This window comes from Seriola dumerili, unplaced genomic scaffold, assembly GCF_002260705.1.
Source record: "Seriola dumerili isolate Sdu_G_001 unplaced genomic scaffold, Sdu_1.0 BDQW01000050.1, whole genome shotgun sequence".
Taxonomy (NCBI): Eukaryota; Metazoa; Chordata; class Actinopteri; order Carangiformes; family Carangidae; genus Seriola; species Seriola dumerili.
The window spans coordinates 3,072,767-3,093,346 of record NW_019174305.1 but is presented as its reverse complement, the minus strand read 5'-3'; the positions used below and the strand labels follow the sequence as shown (position 1 = coordinate 3,093,346).

General features: G+C 38.2%; 1 protein-coding gene across 1 annotated transcript; it reads right to left on the bottom strand.

Annotated features, from left to right (window-relative positions):
* Positions 1-295: 295 nt before the first annotated feature.
* LOC111217895 (integrin alpha-L-like) lies at positions 296-14,609 on the bottom strand. Its single transcript, XM_022739915.1, has 23 exons — positions 14,603-14,609; positions 14,391-14,488; positions 14,147-14,261; positions 13,916-14,046; positions 13,671-13,813; positions 12,646-12,796; positions 12,182-12,287; positions 12,020-12,093; positions 9,987-10,101; positions 9,747-9,877; positions 9,502-9,644; positions 8,476-8,626; positions 7,982-8,117; positions 7,820-7,893; positions 7,185-7,302; positions 6,073-6,215; positions 4,781-4,927; positions 4,461-4,658; positions 3,404-3,534; positions 3,055-3,212; positions 2,790-2,956; positions 1,135-1,251; positions 296-501 (listed from the first exon to the last, which is right to left on the bottom strand). The coding sequence occupies exons 1-23, from the start codon at positions 14,607-14,609 to the stop codon at positions 460-462; spliced, it is 2,796 nt and encodes a 931-aa protein (XP_022595636.1). The 3' UTR covers positions 296-459.
* Between the last annotated feature and the right edge of the window lie 5,971 nt (positions 14,610-20,580).

The following is a 20,580-nucleotide window of genomic DNA, read 5'->3' as shown; positions in this document are numbered from 1 at the left end:
CAACTTTACAAAGGGTTTTTTCTTTTGATGTCATATTTGTTTGCAAGGTACAGAAGCTACGTCTTGCAGAATGACAAATGAATACATTTCATCAATACTACACCACAAACTTTTGTATGCTGTGCATATAAACACAATTATGGCTTGTTTACCCAGAGTTCTTGTGCTGCAGTCAGATGTTCATACCTGAAGTCCATCTCAAGTTCATCAAGACAGGTGTCATTCTCTCAACATAACGTTTTAAAGGGAACCTGTGAAACACAGTAATCATTTTTTTTATTTTTTTTTGGGCTTTTTGTGTCTTTAATGGACAGGACAGTAGAGAGACAGGAAATAGGGAGGCAGAGAGAGGGGGAATGACACACAGGAAAGGGCAGACCGAAGCGGGAGTCGAATCAGGGGCCAGCTGCAGCGAGGACTGTAGCCTCTATATATGGGGCGCCTGCGTAACCCACTGCGCTACGCGACGCCCCCACAGTAATCATTTTTGTTCAGGTCGCACTAAAACAGAGAGCAAGTCAGAAAAAAATGCCACTGTAGACATAGAGAACAAACAAAATGAAACTTGGTAAATGGCTTCTTTTTTGCTCCATACAGCTCATGTTGAACTGAGAGAAACCACATAATTATCATCACACTTCCTATGCTTGTAGTGTGTGTAGTCCTGGTTGTTTTTCCATTTAAAAGCTGCTATATGTAAGTTTTCTCTGCTGCACAACAGGAGTGGGTGGTGGTGCTGTGGTTAATGGTCCACAAATGACAGGTTAGAATACGATCTCTGATCAGCGCTACTTCTTCATCTGCTGAACTGAGGGCAGCCTGGGCGCTACAGTGACTCGCAACTGCAGAGCACTATAGGCTGGGGCTAGCTGGTTTGAATGCTAACTTCAGTAAAAGAAAAGAAATGATAGAAATGGAAGAGTAAAGGGAGGAAGTCTGATGCTGAACTTGCAAAATTTCTTCTTGACTGGTAAGTAAACAGCTATAAATGTTAATGTTGGCTAAGTAGCGATAGCAAAAACCTATATATAGCATCTTTAAACGTGTGTGAAATATATTTGTGTTGGTGCCATTTGTTACTTAAATAAAGATGCAAATATAACTGCAGTCTTCTGTTGGACTTACTGTACATACCTCAACAACAGCCTGCCTGTTGCTGTCCACGTTGAGGACAGCACTCATGTTCTCACTGTCCACTTGGAAGAAGTTTAGTCTGATGCTGATGGGTGATAATGTGTCTTCCACATATTTCTGCAAGTAAGAAAAAGTGTTATCTGTATATTCTGGAAGACACGTTCTAACAGCACAAATAAATAGATTGTAACACTGACTTAATTATTGCTTTTGTTGACACATTTTATTTGATAGAATAGACTATGAAATTGAATTTCAGAACTTTGGCCCCATCATTAAGAATAATTAAAGAAACATGACTAAATGTGTCAAAATTAACTGTCACCTCTGGAAGTTTTGCCTGTAGTAGTGATATGAAGCCTTTTTTTTTTTTTGACCATTTTGTTTGTCACGCCTGCATTAGGATGCACATGCACACGCTTTGTGGGTGAGATGAGCCCTGTAAATTTTTCATACTATTCCACTCACCTATAGGTGGTGGTAATGAACCACAAGATATATGGAAAACATGGATGTAAACAATACAGGATTTGAAATGTTGAAAAAAAAAAAATCAGCTTTGCAAATATTTCATGAGGAAGAAATACATTCAGCACGTTCGTTTGATCTCAAGAATACACACATGGGCATGAAAGACTGGGTAACACGTTTTGTTCTAAAATGCTTGCCAATCTCCTGAATCATCATCCCTTTGATACATTCAGTGTCTCCGGTACCAGAGGCAGCAGGGTTCTTTTCCTTATGGCCTAATTGTGTTGCCTATAAACAAACAGGATGCGCGGCATTCCCAAAGAGCTCTCCTTTGGTTTCATCTGTTCATAGAACATCACGCTAGAAAGACTGCGGCTTATCTATGAACATTTTTGCAAACATTAGTTTTGCCTTTTTCTGCCTTTCAGTAATGGTGTCCCTCCTTGGCCTCCGCCCATGGAGCCCTACTTGGTTCAGTGTGCAGTGTATAGTACGGGCTGAAACCACCACTCCGGATTGCTCTAGGTCGGCCTGAAGCTCTTTAGATGACTTGCATGGTGTTTTTTCTACAATCTGCACCAACCTTTGTAGACTTCTCATTGAGTTTCTTCTTAGCGCCACATCCTGGAAGTATCTCAAAAAGTTTTACGACTGTGAAACAATCTAACTAACATTACAGCCTTAAGTGTTGAAGCAGGGATTTCAAGATCTTTGGTGACTGCCTTGTAGCCTTTGGAATTGTTATGTTTTTTGATAGGAGTATTTCTGATGCTCTCTGTCAGCTGTCTTGTCTTCACCATTGTGGACAATAAACTGGAAATAATCAGTCCCTTTTTATGCGGTAAAAATATCATCCACTGGTTAATTCAGGTAAAGTGAACACTGAAATTAAGCACAGGTGAGTCCTATTTGTTCACTTTGTTTTAGAAACTAATTTCCTCAAAACGATGCCAATAATTTTGTCCAGCATGTCTAGATTTTTGATTTCACTATATTAAACATACATTTAAAAACTGGACATTTTATTGAATATTCTGGTTATACAAATTGGTTCATTTGCATTTATTGCTGAAGATATTCTAAATTCTCTACTTAAAATTCAGGGGTGCCTATAATTTTGACCATGACTGTAGATACTTCACTTAAAATAAATATAATGAATATAGCCTGAAAAATTTCCATACGGGCATGTAGATGGAGTAGTTGAAGCAGGTCTCTTTCTCCCTCAGCTCACAGGTAGCAGCAAGATTCCTAGTTTTCTCATCAGTTGGACTGAAGAAAGCTTGATGTGTTTGTTTTGTTGCATCCACGTCGAGCGTATATGAGATATTCAGTCCTGAGTTCATCGGCCCTGCAAAGAGATATGGGATGTTAAGTTAGTCTTTTATATATATATATTTGGCCCCTCCCCTTAACTTAACACACTCCCGTATTGGCTCTGGTCCCTACCTGCTTTGCTCTTTGTCATTTCAACCATCTCAAAGCAGGCTGTTAGGGTAAACACGGGTAAATTTTCATCTGTGTTGCCTAGGCAGTCAATTTTCTCAATGCTTATCTCCTCAGGTTGACAAGACAGATGTGCAACGACATTGAAGACAGGCCTGGACCTAAAAGACATTGATTAGACAAAAGGATGACAATATACTAATGAAGAACGGATAAACAGGCTACCTAACACTAGCCCACACTTTTGGTTGTCTCATTCCGTTCTGGCAAAGCCATGTATGAATAAATTTGAGACAGATGCTGCTACATACTCTACTTACCTACATTCATATACAATATACTTGAGACATACCTTAAGACAATAACCGTGGCCTGTGATCCAATTACAATACGTGGGAGCCCGTCGTCTCCATGGTCGATGTCCTCAGCGATGGCCTGTCCAAAGAATCTCAGCCCAGGTTTAATTTTCTGTCCCATGATTCTCTGGAATAACAGAGAGTTGGCAGTTGAAACTGATTCGTGCACATATTTGAGGATACTCATTAAAGGGGTGGTGAAGACATATGGCGTACATTTACAGTGATTCTGGTGGATGGTCGTGTGTTTGAATGTAAAAACCAGTATTATTAAAACAAAATCTGACCTGTAGCTAATATTTAGTACTAGTATTTAAAGTTCCTCTCCAGATATGTTTTAAACTATGTAAACATCTTCTTCTATGATTAATATTTTGTTTAAGATGGTGTTCAGGCAAAACTGCAGCTGGTAGCATCTGATCTTTCTTCCTCATTGAGAAATTCTGAATCAGGTTTTGAGCCCCGCCCACCACCACCTGCTCGCTCCAGGTAGATAGGTGAAAGAGCAGGGCGTATCAAGATGGTTAGAGGAGAGAGACTCAGCCACATGTTTGAGCCTCAGTCAGACCCAGACTCAGACGAGGAGTCTCTTGTAACCAAAATCAAAGACTACCAGACGTGTGAGAACTGTCAGCGTAGTATCTGTTAGAGATCTGAGATACTCAGCTATGGTGTTGACTGTTTATTTCGTTCATTATATGTCTTGTATTATATAAAAAAAACATGATATGATCTTCATTGGCAGGGGTCTTTAATATTTTTAGTTTGATCAGTTCCATGCTAAGCTTCAGATTTCCCCGACAGATTATACATGTCCTCTCCGCAGTCATAGCAACAGAGAATGGATTCCAAGGTTTATTTTAAAGCCAGTTTTAGCCTGATCTATTGGCAAATAAGAACATAGTGTATGTCTAATACTAGTGAAGATGATGCACTACTGATTGATATTCATCTTTTTTTCTTGCCTGCCGCATGGTGAACAGCCAGGAAGTCTGCTGTTATCTCATCTTTAGCATAAAATGATATAACATGTTTCATGTTTTTCTGCCTCACTTGGCTGAAAGTGCTGCGTATCCCTTTGTGTCCGTCTCCAAGGTAGATGTACACAGCCCCCCTGTTGTCGTCCTCAAGGGGGGCTCCGACAGCAACGTCCCGGAGTCCATCTCCATTCAGGTCTGCGAGGCTGGAGATTGTGGTACCAAATCTACCCATGGATGACACTGTTACATTCAGTTCGCTTCTCAGTTGCATCTGTGAGAAATGAGAACATAAGGTAATTGATTAAGAAAACAAAAGCATTCATTTTCTCTCAGTAACCTCATGAAAGCTTAAATAGCGTCACACTGAATCTGAGGCTTTATGGCAGCCCCCACCTCATCAGTCAGTGTGTAGACGTAGATCTGGCCTTCTCTGCTCTCCTGAGGCTGGTAAAACAGTGGAGCTCCCACCAGCAGGAAGTCAGTGTTACCGTCTGAGTCGATATCTACTGAGCACAGCTCTGCACCAAAGTATGAACCAATCTGAAAATGTGAAGACAAAGAGGATTTACATCATTAATTTGAAAAATAAAATAAATATACACTGTCCTACATATACAAAACATATTTTTTATATCCAAGAAAACAGTGATTTGTTATAATCCCACTGCACTGGTCATGACAAACAATATCTGCTCATCAAGATTTCTTACCTGTAGGTCTTCCTATGTCCTCCTCACTATTTGTGTTATCTCTAGAGCCGCTTGCCCAGAATCATGAACCAATCAACATCCACAACATCACTTCATGTGGATGGCATTCTAATTTGTCTTGTTTTTTAAATCTCAACAAGCTGATGCTCCTTTTAGAAAGACTATTTGGCAAATATTGAGGCACTTTAGGATACAAGGTTACCTGGCATAAATCAGCCTTACTACAGCTAGTGGTGTGGCCACACCTCAACAGTATCCCAACAGATTTTACGGAATAATCTGTCAAATGTCAAGTGGTATTACTGGTGTCCCAGTGCAAACATGGCTGAATCCAGTGTCTAGAGGTGCTTGGCTTAAAAAAAAGAAGAGAACACAGTGTATCCATGGGGCGAACTGGTAGCTGGATGGTTAAGGTGACTACCATCAAACCACAACATCCATGGTGTGACTTCCATGGTGTTGCATGTCATACTTTTCTGTCTCCCCGCATTTCCTGTTTCACTCACTCTGACTCATCACTATATATATAAATTCTTAAAAAGGAAAACTGTGGCTTGGGGCATTCTAGTGAAAACAGGAAATTTGGTTCACCAGTACATCATCTCCTTTCCATATGGTATAAGATCCAAACCTTTACAAAAGTTGACTAAATCAATTCCAAACACTCCTGATTAAAATAACAATTACTTTAAAATACACAATGACCCTCAAAATTTCCCACAATGAAGCCAAAATGGTGCACGCTGCTTTTCAGACATTGTGGGCCAGCAGGACTGCTGTGTACCAGTACTTGTTCTGTTTTACTTTGTTCATTTTTTTTTTTGTGCTATGACTATAGAGTCAAACACAAGAAATTCACACATGTAAAGTTAGGGTAGATGTTCTTTGCATTTCAAACAGTCTCATTCAAGTACAAGAAATCATTTGTTAACAATATGCATGATAAAGCAGATAGAAAACAAAACAGTGACCAACCTGTTCTCCATTTAGTCTTTGGGCTGCGGTCCAGTACTTGCAATCATGTCTGAAAAATATGACCTGACCTCTTTGCTCAAATCTTGGTGCACCCGTGAAGTATAGAGGAGCATCATTCTTCCGTCCAACAGATACTGAGTATCCTGCAACAGTGACAGTCACATATGATGTAATCTGTTAAATGTTCACTCACATCAAAGTGGTTACACTGCAGTGATGGAAGCGTTTAATTTAAGTACAAATATAAAAATACAAAGTGCAATTTCTGAAGAAATTGTGGTGTAATGTGTCTTGTATGTAGTGTGGAAACAGTATGTAGCAGCAGTGTGACACAGATGCCTGTGTAAACAGCCCAGAGACCAGAGTAAGTGGTAATGACTAAATGTCCATCAGCTGTGTATAGCTAGCTTCTGTTCATGTTGCCATGGTGATGGTACCAGCTTCTGTCCCCCTCAGTGAGACTCACATTTTTAGTGAGATTTGGCTTGGCACACCACTTGAACTCCTGCTGTCACCTGGATGAAAGTTTTCACGCTGTGAGCACTGCTGGACTTATTTTGTGTTTCTGGTGTCAAAATTGTGGAAAATAGAGTGAGTTGAAAAAAAAAGGATAATTTCTGTTTCTCTTCAAAGGTCAGATTCTTAATTTGTGTTGCAGTCTATGGGGCAGTTGGATGGTACTTCTGTCACTTAGAGGCTCATGAAGCAAAATGTGTAGAAAGTTACATCATGTGAAAGAAAACAGATTTGCCTATGCTCATGGCAAAAAGTGATAAGTGAAATTTGTGACCATGAGGACGAGTTAAACAGACACTTTCAGTACAGTTTAATACCTTCTCCCACTCTGTGTGATGTCACCCACTCTAGCCTCCAAACAAATTTTTCTATGGGAGACATTGCTGACAAAATTTACTGTGAAAAGTATTTCCAGTTATCTCCTGTTATCTCCTGTCCTGCTGTAGATTTGAATGTTTTCCACGATGAACGCAGTGGGACTAGTTAGGTGCTGAAAACCTTTTATTTTTTTTATTTTTTTTTACATGATTTACACTGGAAACTGATAGAGGTAATTTATTTATGCAACACCAAGCCAAATTAAAAAAATCCTTTACCCATGTAGGAGTCATTCTGCATGTGTGGATCTTCAATTTGTGTTTCTTCTTGTTGACGGAGCTTTTGGAGAGAGCCCCGCCAGCTGTTTGATCCCATTGAACTCAGGATCAGTGTATCCTGTTAACAGAAATATGCAAGTCTGGTTGGAGCAGAGACAAACTTATTGGGAATTGGCGCTATACAAATAAAATTTGGCCTGACTTGAAAAGAGTGGTGCTTCCAACAGTAATTATGTTGGGAATAATCAGGTCAACTGCCCAGTCTGACTTGCTGCAGTTAGACTACTTTAATTAAGGCTGGTTGGTCGAGTGAAGCAGCAGAGAGGAAATCACTGAACAGACATCCGAAAATCAGTGGTCAAATAATGAATAACCATGTCAACCATGCTAAAGTGCTAAATATTACATGCATTAGCATGTTAACCCTTTATTGGTTTTTATTTTGTTGTTTGAGGAATAAAAATAAATGTTTTCCTCTGTCGTTATTTAAATGTTTTATGTACATATTGTCAAACATACTTTTTATCTGCACTTGTATGTATGTAATAGTTAGACAGCGCTGTGAGGATTTACTCTAGTCATTATGGGTTAAAGATGTAGATTTCGAATGTGTCCACATTTTTGACTTTACTCACATTATAGAAGACGGCACTGAATCCACTCTGAGACATTTCACCAGTTATGTCTCCTGCCCGAGCCGCACTGGAGCCTAAATATGAGACAAAACTAGTTCATGTTTTCTCAGGATTTTTGTAACAACATTATCAAACAAAGAGCAGAAAATAATTAAACATCACCTTCCATTTTAAAGATCCTTTTCTGAAAGTTTTCCAGTATTCCCTTGAGTCCGTTGTAGTTCTCAATCTTGAAGACATATTTTTCTGTCGGTTGTGAAGCAATGGCCTCAAAATTATCCAACCTAGCATATCTGACCTGAAACCAGAATGCTCCTTGAAATTATAAAGTACCTCCAAGTCTGATGTCAGAAAGACAAACAACACAGTTTTGCACAATATTCAACTCAAAACTGGAATAAATAAAAGTTGCACAATTGAAGGCTGAGTTTGGACATTTACAGACAAAATATTTAATTCTTCCCATGCTGGTAAAACCATGTCTGAACTATTGTTTTTTTCTGACTGTGTGTCATCCACATAGCAGTGAACACAACGGTTCCATGAACTGATCCCTGAGGTGTACCACATGTAACTGTTTTAACTAATAATGTAATCAACAAATTTTATTCATTAAGTAAAAAAGAGTCAATGAGATATATTAAATCACAGCTCACCGCAATGACAAAGCGAATGATGTTTTTATCATCATATCTTTTGATTATCCCGTTTCTGTCAACATCACTGGGATCTCCATCTGTGATTAGAACCAGAACCTTCTTTGCATCACGAGAGGCGCCTGACTGTGGGTTTTCCAAGATATCATCCCTGAAACAAATGTAAATGTAGCATTTGGGGTATTGCAGACAGATGAGTGTCGTTTTTGTTTTACTGAATCGGAGTCAGCAGTACATTTTTCTCTGGTATTTTCATGTTGTGTCAGCCTTTTGGAGGGAAATGCAAAAGCTGTGCATTGCAATGAAGCTGTGCTTTCCATTATTTTCTCAGTTATATTAGGTGATGCTACACAGAAAAATAATTGTATTATTAATTTGATTATTTTTTGGGGGAAAAAAGTTATTTTCAAAGCTGTTGATGTAAATTCCTTGAATATTAATCAATTAAGATTGTTTATAAAAAGTTACTTTATTTTGGAAGGATATATTGCAAAAACAAATGATGATATTTAGAAAACACTAAGAAAAATGGGAGAGGATTATTGAAGTAGAGGGCTGGTTGTGGGTGTGTCAAGAAAATTTAACTTGGCTTTTCTTTTGAAAATCTAATCATTTTTGAAATGTATTATGTAATGTAGAATTAGATTTATTTTGCCTTTATTTTGGTTTGGTTTCTTATTCAGTTATTCTTTAATATTTCATTTATTTCAAGCTTGATTGATTTTGTAATGTTGTTTGGTTTGCCTAGTGTGACTTAGTGCGTTAAATTTTATCTGTGTTTTGTCTTCTGGTTATTTATGTCATGTTTTTGTCCAATTATTTTTTTTTAAATGTAGCATTTGTAATCCTGAAAATAAACAAAACTCCAGCTATAAATATGAATAAATCAACAAATCAGTGTTACTGTGGTACTGTTCCAGTTCTTGTTATTGAGTGTTTTTTGCCTCAACAAGTTATTTTAAAGTTATTTGTTGAAAAATTTGTTCAAACCTTGGGGAACTGTATAAAGAATGAAAGTGAACTTACAACACAAATTTGAGGGCTCTGTGAGTGTTGGTGAGACTCTTCATGTGGGGCTCTTTCATAAGTTTATCAAGAGCTGTACCAGCTTGATAGTCATTGAAGTCAAAAACCTTCCTGTAATCTGAGGAGAACTGAACTGCTGCAAACTGGAAAAAAAAACAGATGACATAATACATTACTTATTTAACATTATATATAGATATAATTCAACAAATATGAATGCTTTCATGTTGCATAAGTGCAGTGACCTTGATCGATGTGTTCTTAAGGCTGTCCATTATATCCACTATGAAATCTTTATTTTTTGTGAATTCATCTTGGTCGATACTCCCTGATCCATCAAAGAGAAAGAGGAGGTCCACTGTCTGTTTTGTCCATTCTGAAAAAAAATATTTGGAGTGAAGATTTGAATAGAAACTTTGTCAGGACAAAAACATGAAAGAGGAACAAGATGTTATAACCACAGAGTTGGAAAATTGACTTTATACCTTGGAAATCAAGTGTGGAAGAGGAGACTTGCTGAAGACCATCTGTCATCTTGTAACACACACTATTTAGATAGGAGATGTCATGACATTCATGGACAGCACTGGAACTGCAAACCTTAGAACATAACAGAATATAACTTAAGCATGTTACCATGCTAACGCTTGCTAGCACTAAACACAAAGTACAGCTGACACTGATGGGAATATCATTCGTGTTGCAGGATCATAAACAAAAATGATGACTTGTTGATCTGTTGGTGGCAGTAGTTGAACAGTTAGGAGATCCCCAGTACAATTACAATACATCCCGAGGAGAGCATGAATATCTGTAACACATTTCATGGTGTAACCGGTAGGTTATGTCCTCCCCGCCACTGGGGGTTGCTGTGTAATCACTGCAGCATCCCAGCTTCTTCCAGTCCTACACCTGCAGCAAGTTCCCCAATTAGCAGCACATAAATACTGGTGGTAGCACTAACCATTCAGATCTTCTTGCTGCTGTTCCTGGTTTGGTGCCATTACACTTGTTGGAACCAACAAATGCTGTCTGTGTTCCCCCATGGTTGCCACATCATATGCATTGATTGGGTATTATACAGCCAAGGTAATGGTATTAATCAATTGTAAGTTTCTGTAAATGTACCGAAGACAAGATTAACCTGTGTTCTGTCTCTGCAGGTGATTGCCACTGCTGCTTTGTACCTGTTGAAACTCACTTGAATTTTTAATTTCTTTTATTGAGTTTTAAGTACTGGGTTTTCTTCAGTGATTTTAGTCTATTTATGTTTTTTGTATATCTGTAATTTGTTTATATTTTGGTCTAGTGGTGGGGCTTATTTTATATATCGTGATTGTTTTAAAATAATTTGATTCATACAGAAGTAGTTTAGCGCTAACCTTTAAAAGGTGGCCTTGTGATTTTTTATTTTCTTGTGTGCTTTTATATTTTATGGTGATTTGTTTGTTGTGTCGTAGTGTAACGCCGACCTAGTAGTGCGACCCCTTTTGTATGTTTCTGTTTTAGTCCAGCTCTCCACCTCCCTATTGATTTTTCTATAGTTCTCTTCTTAGTTCAGTTTTTAACTATTCTAAAATCACTGAAGCCTAGATATTGACCAATCTTCAGTTTGATGTTATTTGATTGTCACTGTATTGTATTAAGCATTGCATCGCTGAAGGAAATTAAATGTAAAAGAAAACTCTATCTCAAAACTACGTCTCTGTTAAATCTTTGTGAAACTTACTTGTGTGGTCAAAGTAGAGTTCAATAATACTGTGTATTCCCTGGGTGGAACTCCCAGGGTGGCGTTGTCGGGTTTGTGTTTAATTTAGCTCGAGTTTTAGCCAATTTCTATTTGATTCGTTCCTCGTTTAGACAGTTAGTTGGATCCAACCCAGAGAGATGTGAAGAATCCAGAAAGCTTGGCTTGACTCCTTCCCATCTTCAGAACAAAAGAAGCCCTCTCTTAATCCTTCTATTTTGAGTAAATTTTACACCATCTCTAAACTACCATTTTTATCCAAGAGTTTAGAAAAAAGTGTCTCCACACAATTGATTTCTTTTATGAACAATAATCAAACTTTAGAAAAAATTCAATCTGGTTTTCACTCTCTGCATAGCACTGAGACTGCTGTGCTGTTGGGAATAATCAGGTCAACTGCCCAGTCTGACTTGCTGCAGTTAGACTACTTTAAGGCTGGTTGAGTGAAGCAGCAGAAAGGAAATCACTGAACAGACATCCAAAAAGAAAAAAAAGATCAAATAATGAATAACCATGTCAACCATGCTAAAGTGCTAAATATTACATGCATTAGCATGTTAACCCTTTATTGGTTTTTATTTTGTTGTTTGAGGAATAAATCAATTTTTCCTCTGTTATACAAATGTTTTATGTACATATTGTCAAACATACTTTTTATCTGCACTTGTATGTATGTAATAGTTAGACAGCGCTGTGAGGATTTACTCTAATTATGGGTTAAAGATGTAGATTTCGAATGTGTCCAGATTTTGCATTTTTGACTTTACTCACATTATAGAAGACGGCACTGAATCCACTCTGAGACATTTCACCAGTTATGTCTCCTGCCCGAGCCGCACTGGAGCCTAAATATGAGACAAAACTAGTTCATGTTTTCTCAGGATTTTTGTAACAACATTATCAAACAAAGAGGGGAAAATAATTGAACATCACCTTCAAGTATTCCCTTGAGTCCGTTGTAGTTCTCGATCTTGAAGACATATTTTTCTGTCGGTTGTGAAGCAATGGCCTCAATTATATCCAACCTAGCATATCTGACCTGAAACCAAAATGCTCCTTGAAATTATAAAGTACCTCCAAGTCTGATGTCAGAAAGACAAACAACACAGTTTTGCACAATATTCAACTCAAAACTGGAATAAATAAAAGTTGCACAATTGAAGGCTGAGTTTGGACATTTACAGACAAAATATTTAATTCTTCCCATGCTGGTAAAACCATGTCTGAACTATTGTTTTTTTCTGACTGTGTGTCATCCACATAGCAGTGAACACAACAGTTCCATGAACTGATCCCTGAGGTGTACCACATGTAACTGTTTTAACTAATAATGTAATCAACAAATTTTATTCATTAAGTAAAAAAGAGTCAATGAGATATATTAAATCACAGCTCACCGCAATGACAAAGCGAATGATGTTTTTATCATCATATCTTTTGATTATCCCGTTTCTGTCAACATCACTGGGATCTCCATCTGTGATTAGAACCAGAACCTTCTTTGCATCACGAGAGGCGCCTGACTGTGGGTTTTCCAAGATATCATCCCTGAAACAAATGTAAATGTAGCATTTGGGGTATTGCAGACAGATGAGTGTCGTTTTTGTTTTACTGAATCGGAGTCAGCAGTACATTTTTCTCTGGTATTTTCATGTTGTGTCAGCCTTTTGGAGGGAAATGCAAAAGCTGTGCATTGCAATGAAGCTGTGCTTTCCATTATTTTCTCAGTTATATTAGGTGATGCTACACAGAAAAATAATTGTATTATTAATTTGATTATTTTTTGGGGGAAAAAAGTTATTTTCAAAGCTGTTGATGTAAATTCCTTGAATATTAATCAATTAAGATTGTTTATAAAAAGTTACTTTATTTTGGAAGGATATATTGCAAAAACAAATGATGATATTAAGAAAACACTAAGAAAAATGGGAGAGGATTATTGAAGTAGAGGGCTGGTTGTGGGTGTGTCAAGAAAATTTAACTTGGCTTTTCTTTTGAAAATCTAATCATTTTTGAAATGTATTATGTAATGTAGAATTAGATTTATTTTGCCTTTATTTTGGTTTGGTTTCTTATTCAGTTATTCTTTAATATTTCATTTATTTCAAGCTTGATTGATTTTGTAATGTTGTTTGGTTTGCCTAGTGTGACTTAGTGCGTTAAATTTTATCTGTGTTTTGTCTTCTGGTTATTTATGTCATGTTTTTGTCCAATTATTTTTTTTTAATGTAGCATTTGTAATCCTGAAAATAAACAAAACTCCAGCTATAAATATGAATAAATCAACAAATCAGTGTTACTGTGGTACTGTTCCAGTTCTTGTTATTGAGTGTTTTTTGCCTCAACAAGTTATTTTAAAGTTATTTGTTGAAAAATTTGTTCAAACCTTGGGGAACTGTATAAAGAATGAAAGTGAACTTACAACACAAATTTGAGGGCTCTGTGAGTGTTGGTGAGACTCTTCATGTGGGGCTCTTTCATAAGTTTATCAAGAGCTGTACCAGCTTGATAGTCATTGAAGTCAAAAACCTTCCTGTAATCTGAGGAGAACTGAACTGCTGCAAACTGGAAAAAAAAACAGATGACATAATACATTATTTATTTAACATTATATATAGATATAATTCAACAAATATGAATGCTTTCATGTTGCAGTAATGCAGTGACCTTGATTGATGAGTTCTTAAGGCTGTCCATTATATCCACTATGAAATCTTTATTTTTTGTGAATTCATCTTCAGTCATACTCCCTGATCCATCAAACAGAAAGAGGAGGTCCACTGTCTGTTTTGTCCATTCTGAAGGAATGTTGAGTGAGATTTGGTGTAGAAGTTTAGTCAGGACAAAGAAGCAAGTGTTAACCACAGAGTTGGAGAAGTTTACGGTCTCATAATTTACCTTGAGAAACAGAAGTGAAAGAGGAGTCTTGCTGAAGATGATCTGTCATCTTGTAACATACATTGTTCGGGTAGGAGTTCTCATTACATGCATGGGCTACATTTGGACTACAAACCTAGAACAGATCAGAACAGAGACCAAAGAAGTTTGATTCATGATCTTGATTTTTTTTTTTTCCGAATTTGGAAGAGAGAGAATGTATTTCCAATTAAATGCACTGTTTTGAGCTTTGCGATTTTCTTACAGTGAACTGGGAGAGTGTAGAGTCTTCAGCTATCGACAGTCTAAAGTGCTTGATGGGTATTGGTTGGTCTGTGAGAGGAATTTCTATGAAAATAGCATCTGATTAGTGCTATTCAAACAAACAAACAAACAAAAAATCATTCAGCTACAGTATCAAACATGGCTGAATCCAAATGTATGGATTTCCTTGCATATGCACAGTTTGGAACTAACAGGCCATGGCGTCCGCATTGCCAATTCAGATTATCAAACATTGGTCTTATTCATATAACTGTAACTACTACCTTTACAACAGCTAGGCTAATAGTAATAATAATCATAGTCATAATATTATGCGTGCCAAATAATCATGAATGTAAACACAATTTACATCCATCCAGCCATTGGCCGTGGGCATTTCCCAAACGTCACAGCGCATGTGACTGAAGTCTGCAAGCCCAGGTGGATGAACATTTGGATTTAGGCCATGTTTTCATTTATTTTATATGGACAGGTAACAAATTAGAGAATGTCCTGGAAAAATGCATGACAAATGCAAATACTTTGTTACAGGTTACAAGTGGTAGTTGAGTGGTTTGATGAAAATGGTATGAATCATATAATTTAGCATTGGCCTCGGTTTTCATAGCTCCAGTAGAGTTAAAGAAACAATCTGTAACAACTGTTCTGGAGGCTTGTGGTGACCCAACACCTTGTTAACACATCATCTGTATTTATACATTGTTGGAAACTTTGTTTTTAATGTTCTGATTAATTGTGTCATATTTATTTTTGAAGAACATATTTATGTACCTGGCATAATGAGGCACTGGTGAGTTTGGTTTAGATCAGTTTTGCATGTTTCTTCAGATCCATTTAGCTGCTGGGGTGCAGTGACAGGTGTCCTGAGGATTAGGTCAACAATTATGATAACAGTAATCTTCTAGGTCCCATTTATACCAGGGGCCAGATGTTTAAACAGCATGTATAGAGAAAACCCATTCATATGAGGCATGTAATGATCTGAGGCAGTGGATCCTATAAAAAGCCACAGCCATGCGTAATGACAGCTGCTCTGAGGCCTGCACTGATTTCTGGTTAGCAAGGTAACTTCAGGTTTAACCCTGGGTTTTCGCTATGGTAACTTATGCTGCACACCTAACCTGCTCTAGAGCAGGTTCAACTTCAGAAGATCAGATCAAAATCTGTCAACAGCCCAACTAGGAGTGTAAAAGCATCAACACTGTCAAGTTTCAAGAATATTTGTTCAATTAAAATGAAGCTATAATAGTTACTATAAGCATGATAAACTCTCCCTCTGTTTGTTAGAGGCTCTGTTTTAGTGGATACATGGAAAACCTCAAACAGCAAAACGATTCTACTGATGTATAAAAATATCTATTGCTCTTTATCATTTGACACTTAACTGTAACCTCTTTAGTCTATGTCAAGATCCTGTAGGAATGATGACTCTTTTCCACTGATCTGATCGTCTGATATTAACCTCCTCTGGAGCTGGCAAGGAGTGCAGCATAAGTCACCATGGCGATGTACCATGGTAAGAAGAGAAGAAGTGAACCACTGTCACAACCCTGAAAAGCCAAGTAATAAACATGAAGTTACCTCGCTAACCACAAATCCTGGTTCATGGTACAGGCCTCTGATATCCGCAAGTGATTCTGCCAGGATTGTGATATCAACATACAAATTAGATAGTCAGAACTCGTGGACAACAATTGTGATGAGCCCCAGGTAAAGAGAAGCCAACTGAAACAACAGTACTTACCCTTTGTTCTGGCCAAACATGAACTGACGCACTTTGTTTCTAAGGAAATCTGTTTGGTCCACAGTGGAGATGTGGGGGGTTGTTGTATCAATGTTGAAAGCCAAAGATACAGAGATGGCTGAAATTTGTGAAAATAAATGGTGTTTAAATTAATTTACTAACATTTCATCTGATAGAAAGTTTTGCCTAAAAACTGGCTAAACCTAAGCCCATTACCTAGTATAACATGTTTCTATCTCAAAACACCCCTCTTACACCTGGGAGGATATGGTGTCTTCATTAGTGCTGGTGTTGCAGGTACAGGATTGGCAAAAACTCCTGGATGATCATATGTACTTGAGTCATGCCTTATGTTCCAGCTCCACCACTTGTCATGATCACAGATGCCCAACTTTATCTGTTAGAAAGTGTGCCTCATACCCTTTGTGCCACTGGTCGGGTGAAAGGTACCCGGAGAGGTGGCAATATCCACTTGGAAAGGAAACAAGGAAAGCATAGCTTCACTTTTAGCTAAAGGTGCCATTGCTGAATGTTCTGAACGTTCAGTACATTTGTGAGTGTGGTTGTGTATGATGTTCAAGATATCAGTTCATTTAATAATGTCTATCAACCCACTCCAGTCATTCCCGATCTAGTCACACTAACATTTATAATACATACATAACCCTGTCTGTGAATGTTCTCATTCGTCCAGGTCATAGTTATCTCTCTCTCAAATTAAATCGAAGGCAACTGGACTTGTATTTGTCTGTGGAAGACGTTTCGCCTCTTATCCAAGCGGCTTCATCAGTTCTTATGTATTGGTCTCTCTAGTCCGCACTAGTCTGACCAAGAAAGTGGAGTAGGACCCAGGTATTTAACCTCTATCCCCCATCTACAACGTCGCCCTTTCATCGGTACCTAGGAGAGTCAACAACATAACCTCAGATGACTCTCAACGATCGTCATCCACCAGGGGCTCACCTGACCCTAACGACTGTCGTTCACACGGGATACCAACAGGGTCACCTGACCCTAACGACGGTCGTCCACATGAGACCACAACAATGGTCAGGTGAAACCAGTACTTTCACAGGTACTTTGGTGGACCCACCCACAAGAGGTTAAATACCTTGGTCCTACTCCACTTTCTTGGTCAGACTAGTGCGGACTAGAGAGACCAATACATAAGAACTGATGAAGCCGCTTGGATAAGAGGCGAAACGTCTTCCACAGACAAATACAAGTCCAGTTGCCTTCGATTTAATTTGAGAGAGAGATACATAACCCTGGTTTTACCAACGTCACTTATGGCAGACTGTTGCAAAATGCTGTGCATGCTGCAGCAACTAATATCACCACCATACACGTTTTTTGCCCCCTTATTAGGGTTTTACTTTGAGCTCTTTGTACCTTTCTGTTGGAGCACTCTGATTGGATGACCTCCTTCTTTGCTCACCTTCAAAACAAGCTTGGAAATAAAAACATGCTGTCCTTCCCCATTTACTGGCAGACAGGAATTATTAAGCCTGAAAAGTAGCATAGGAACTTTGGAATGTAAATAGTTGGTTAATGAATACATCCAAGTGATTCTGGATATTCAAAAAACTTAACAACAAACAGCAGATGGTGTCCTTGTCAGGCCTGGTTGGCTGCTGCTGTCCTTGGATCAGGGATTCTGCTGAGCTCACTTTTCCTGATATAACTGCTCATTTGACTCTTGTCCACCTTCTTCATTACCAGAATGTGCCGATTACCACATCTCATGTCAGTTTGTACTGTGCTGTCTTTAACCCTGCCACATTCCTGGCAAATTCATTTTTATCCAAATAAATTACACAATGATTGATGAGTGATAAGTGATGCGTGTTAAGAATGGCAGACTGAAAGACAAAAGATACAATACAAGATACAAAGGCTCAATCCCAATGTCCACCCTCACTGACTCACAGACTTGGAGGTGTGTTTCCAGTAACTTCATGAGGGCTTAGGACTGTCCCACTGTCAAACCATCGAGGTCATGAGGGCTCTCTAGCAGACATTTTTAGCCCTTTATGCAATTCTGCAGGCTTTGCCTGAACGAATTACCTAAAGTTCATAGCGTTGTGACATTAAACATGGGGTTGCCGTGGTTATCAATGGCCATAAAATGCAAGAAATAATAAGATAGAAGAAGAACAGTAAACAAACAAGCATGAAAGGAACGAGCCCTAATGTTATCATTAGAAGAGTAAAGACAGTATGTGACAGTATCAACACAGAGCTCACCGTCATTCAGAGCCTGAACTGTGGAGTTATTTGTCCTATGATGGTATGATGATGAATTCTAAATATCCAAAATGGATCAGATCAGATCCAACATTATTTCTTTTGTTTACAAACAGGAAGTGAAGGGAGTGAATAACAATATACGATGAAAAGTCCCAAACCCACGGTTGGATGCAAATGTTTGGCATCGTCAAGGTAACGTGATAGAAGTGCTGTCCCATCCCCAAACACTCACCAGGTGACGTCAATTAAGTCTGTGAGGGTTCAGGGTTCAGGGTTGAGGGGGGACATTGGGATTGGGCCAAAAACGTGCAAAAGATCTTGGATATTACTTGTAAAGATTACAGCCTTCAGCCATTATATTAATAAGAAGTTAAGAGGTATTTGACATGAAAAAAGTGTCATGAAAATATGCTGCTTAGAGAGACTTAGGCTAATGACCTCAGTATTCCAAAAACTCTGTTTGCAGCCTTGATTTTAGCATGTAACGTCCCATAAGGTCATAAACGTGATTTATCTTTCTGTTTGTGTACGGATTTAAATTTTGTACAGAGACATGTTAGCTGTGCTCTCTTTCCTCCAGTCTTTTCATTAAGTTACACCAGTGTTTCTCAAACTTTTTCAGACCAAGGACTACTTAACCACTGAAATAAAACTCACAGACCATCTAACTCCTCAAACATCCCCAAAACCAATAGGGCCTACTATTTTAGCAAGCTTTGCACAGAAGAATGTCACCTGGGACAGTTTTTTTTTTTTGGTAGATATAGATATAGGATAGTGAAAAGAGAAACGCAGGGAAAGAGTCGGGGAATGGCATATTTTAAAGTGTCTGGCCAACCTGGATTCAAATCAGGCGCCAATGTTGCAGGCACCATAACCACTTGGCTATCAAGTCACCTGGACTTGGAACAGAGTTTTAATTATGAACAGCCCCTGTGCCTCACACACTGTACAGTAACATGTGGTGATAATTATTTCTCATAAAAATGATTGCACACGGACGTCATCATACACTATGAGTCTCAGTTTTAATAGTAAAACTTAACAATTGCCTGTTGTGTCCGTTATGTCAGAGGTTACATTTGATTTTCTTTTAATTGACCCAGTCTTAATCAAGCTGATCATTTTTTATGTAAATCATAAAACATAAACTGTAAACTGGCGAAGTTATGAAACTGTAAAGCAGCAAATACAAATAATGTTTGAATTTACATATAAGTTGATTTAATATTGAAAACAACATACAGTATATACACTACTCATTGCTATAGGCTTTGTGGTCACTCAAACGACTTGAGAAACACTTCATTTAAAGCATTATATTTTAACAAATTTACTCACAGACCACCAGGGGTCATTTGTGGACCACTGGCGGTCCACGGACCGCACTTTGAGAAAGGCTGAGATAGACTAAACGCACCCTGACTGGATCTGCATGCTTCAGGCACAGACATGAGATTTCTATCAATCCATCTCATCTCGATCTTGGAAAGAAAGTCAAGAATTATTCCTTCAAACGTTCAGCCTCAAGACAACCTTCAACTCTTGCCTCAGACACATTAAATGTCCTCATATATTTACTTATTGTAGGTGAATATTGTTTTAAATCTTACCAACAGCTACCGTGTGGGTGAGCAGGATGATGCGATTCTTCACATGCATCTTTTCCATCAGTCTTCTCCAGACTAAAAGACTATATGACAATGATTACAAGGCATGAGGGGTTGGGAAAGGGGGAGGGTAAGTTTGTTGAAGGAAGGGGAGTGTAACTTTTTTTCGGGTGAGCAGGGGCGGGCCTTTAACTTTCTATCGATAATTCAGTTTATCTGTTGTGGTCACTCTTGCACACAAACAAAAATAAACTTTTTACTCATCTGGTCTGTGCGTCTCAGTGATGGCTAGTTCAACTACAGTATAATGAATAATCTAATGAACTCCCAACAACAATCTAAAAACCTGTTAATGACCAGTATTTAAATGTCCATCACCCTTTCTCTTTTATATGGGCAAACCTTCCCAAGACTGTCTATCAAACAGACAGAAAGCATTACAGAATAACAGCAATGCCACCCCTTTAGAGAAGCATAGGGAAATGTGTTTTGTCTCTCTTTCATACTTGCTCTCATCTGTCCGCCACATGCCCTCAGAGGTGCCCTCTCAATCCCACTGCACCTTG

Excerpts from the sequence above, each read along its gene's own strand:
- LOC111217895 (XM_022739915.1), bottom strand. Across the intron at positions 12,094-12,181 it reads ACTCAAGGGAATACTTGAAG|GCTCCAGTGCGGCTCGGGCA; the intron begins GTGATGTTCAAT and ends TCTCATATTTAG. Across the intron at positions 9,878-9,986 it reads TTCCACACTTGATTTCCAAG|AATGGACAAAACAGACAGTG; the intron begins GTATAAAGTCAA and ends ATTTTTTTTCAG.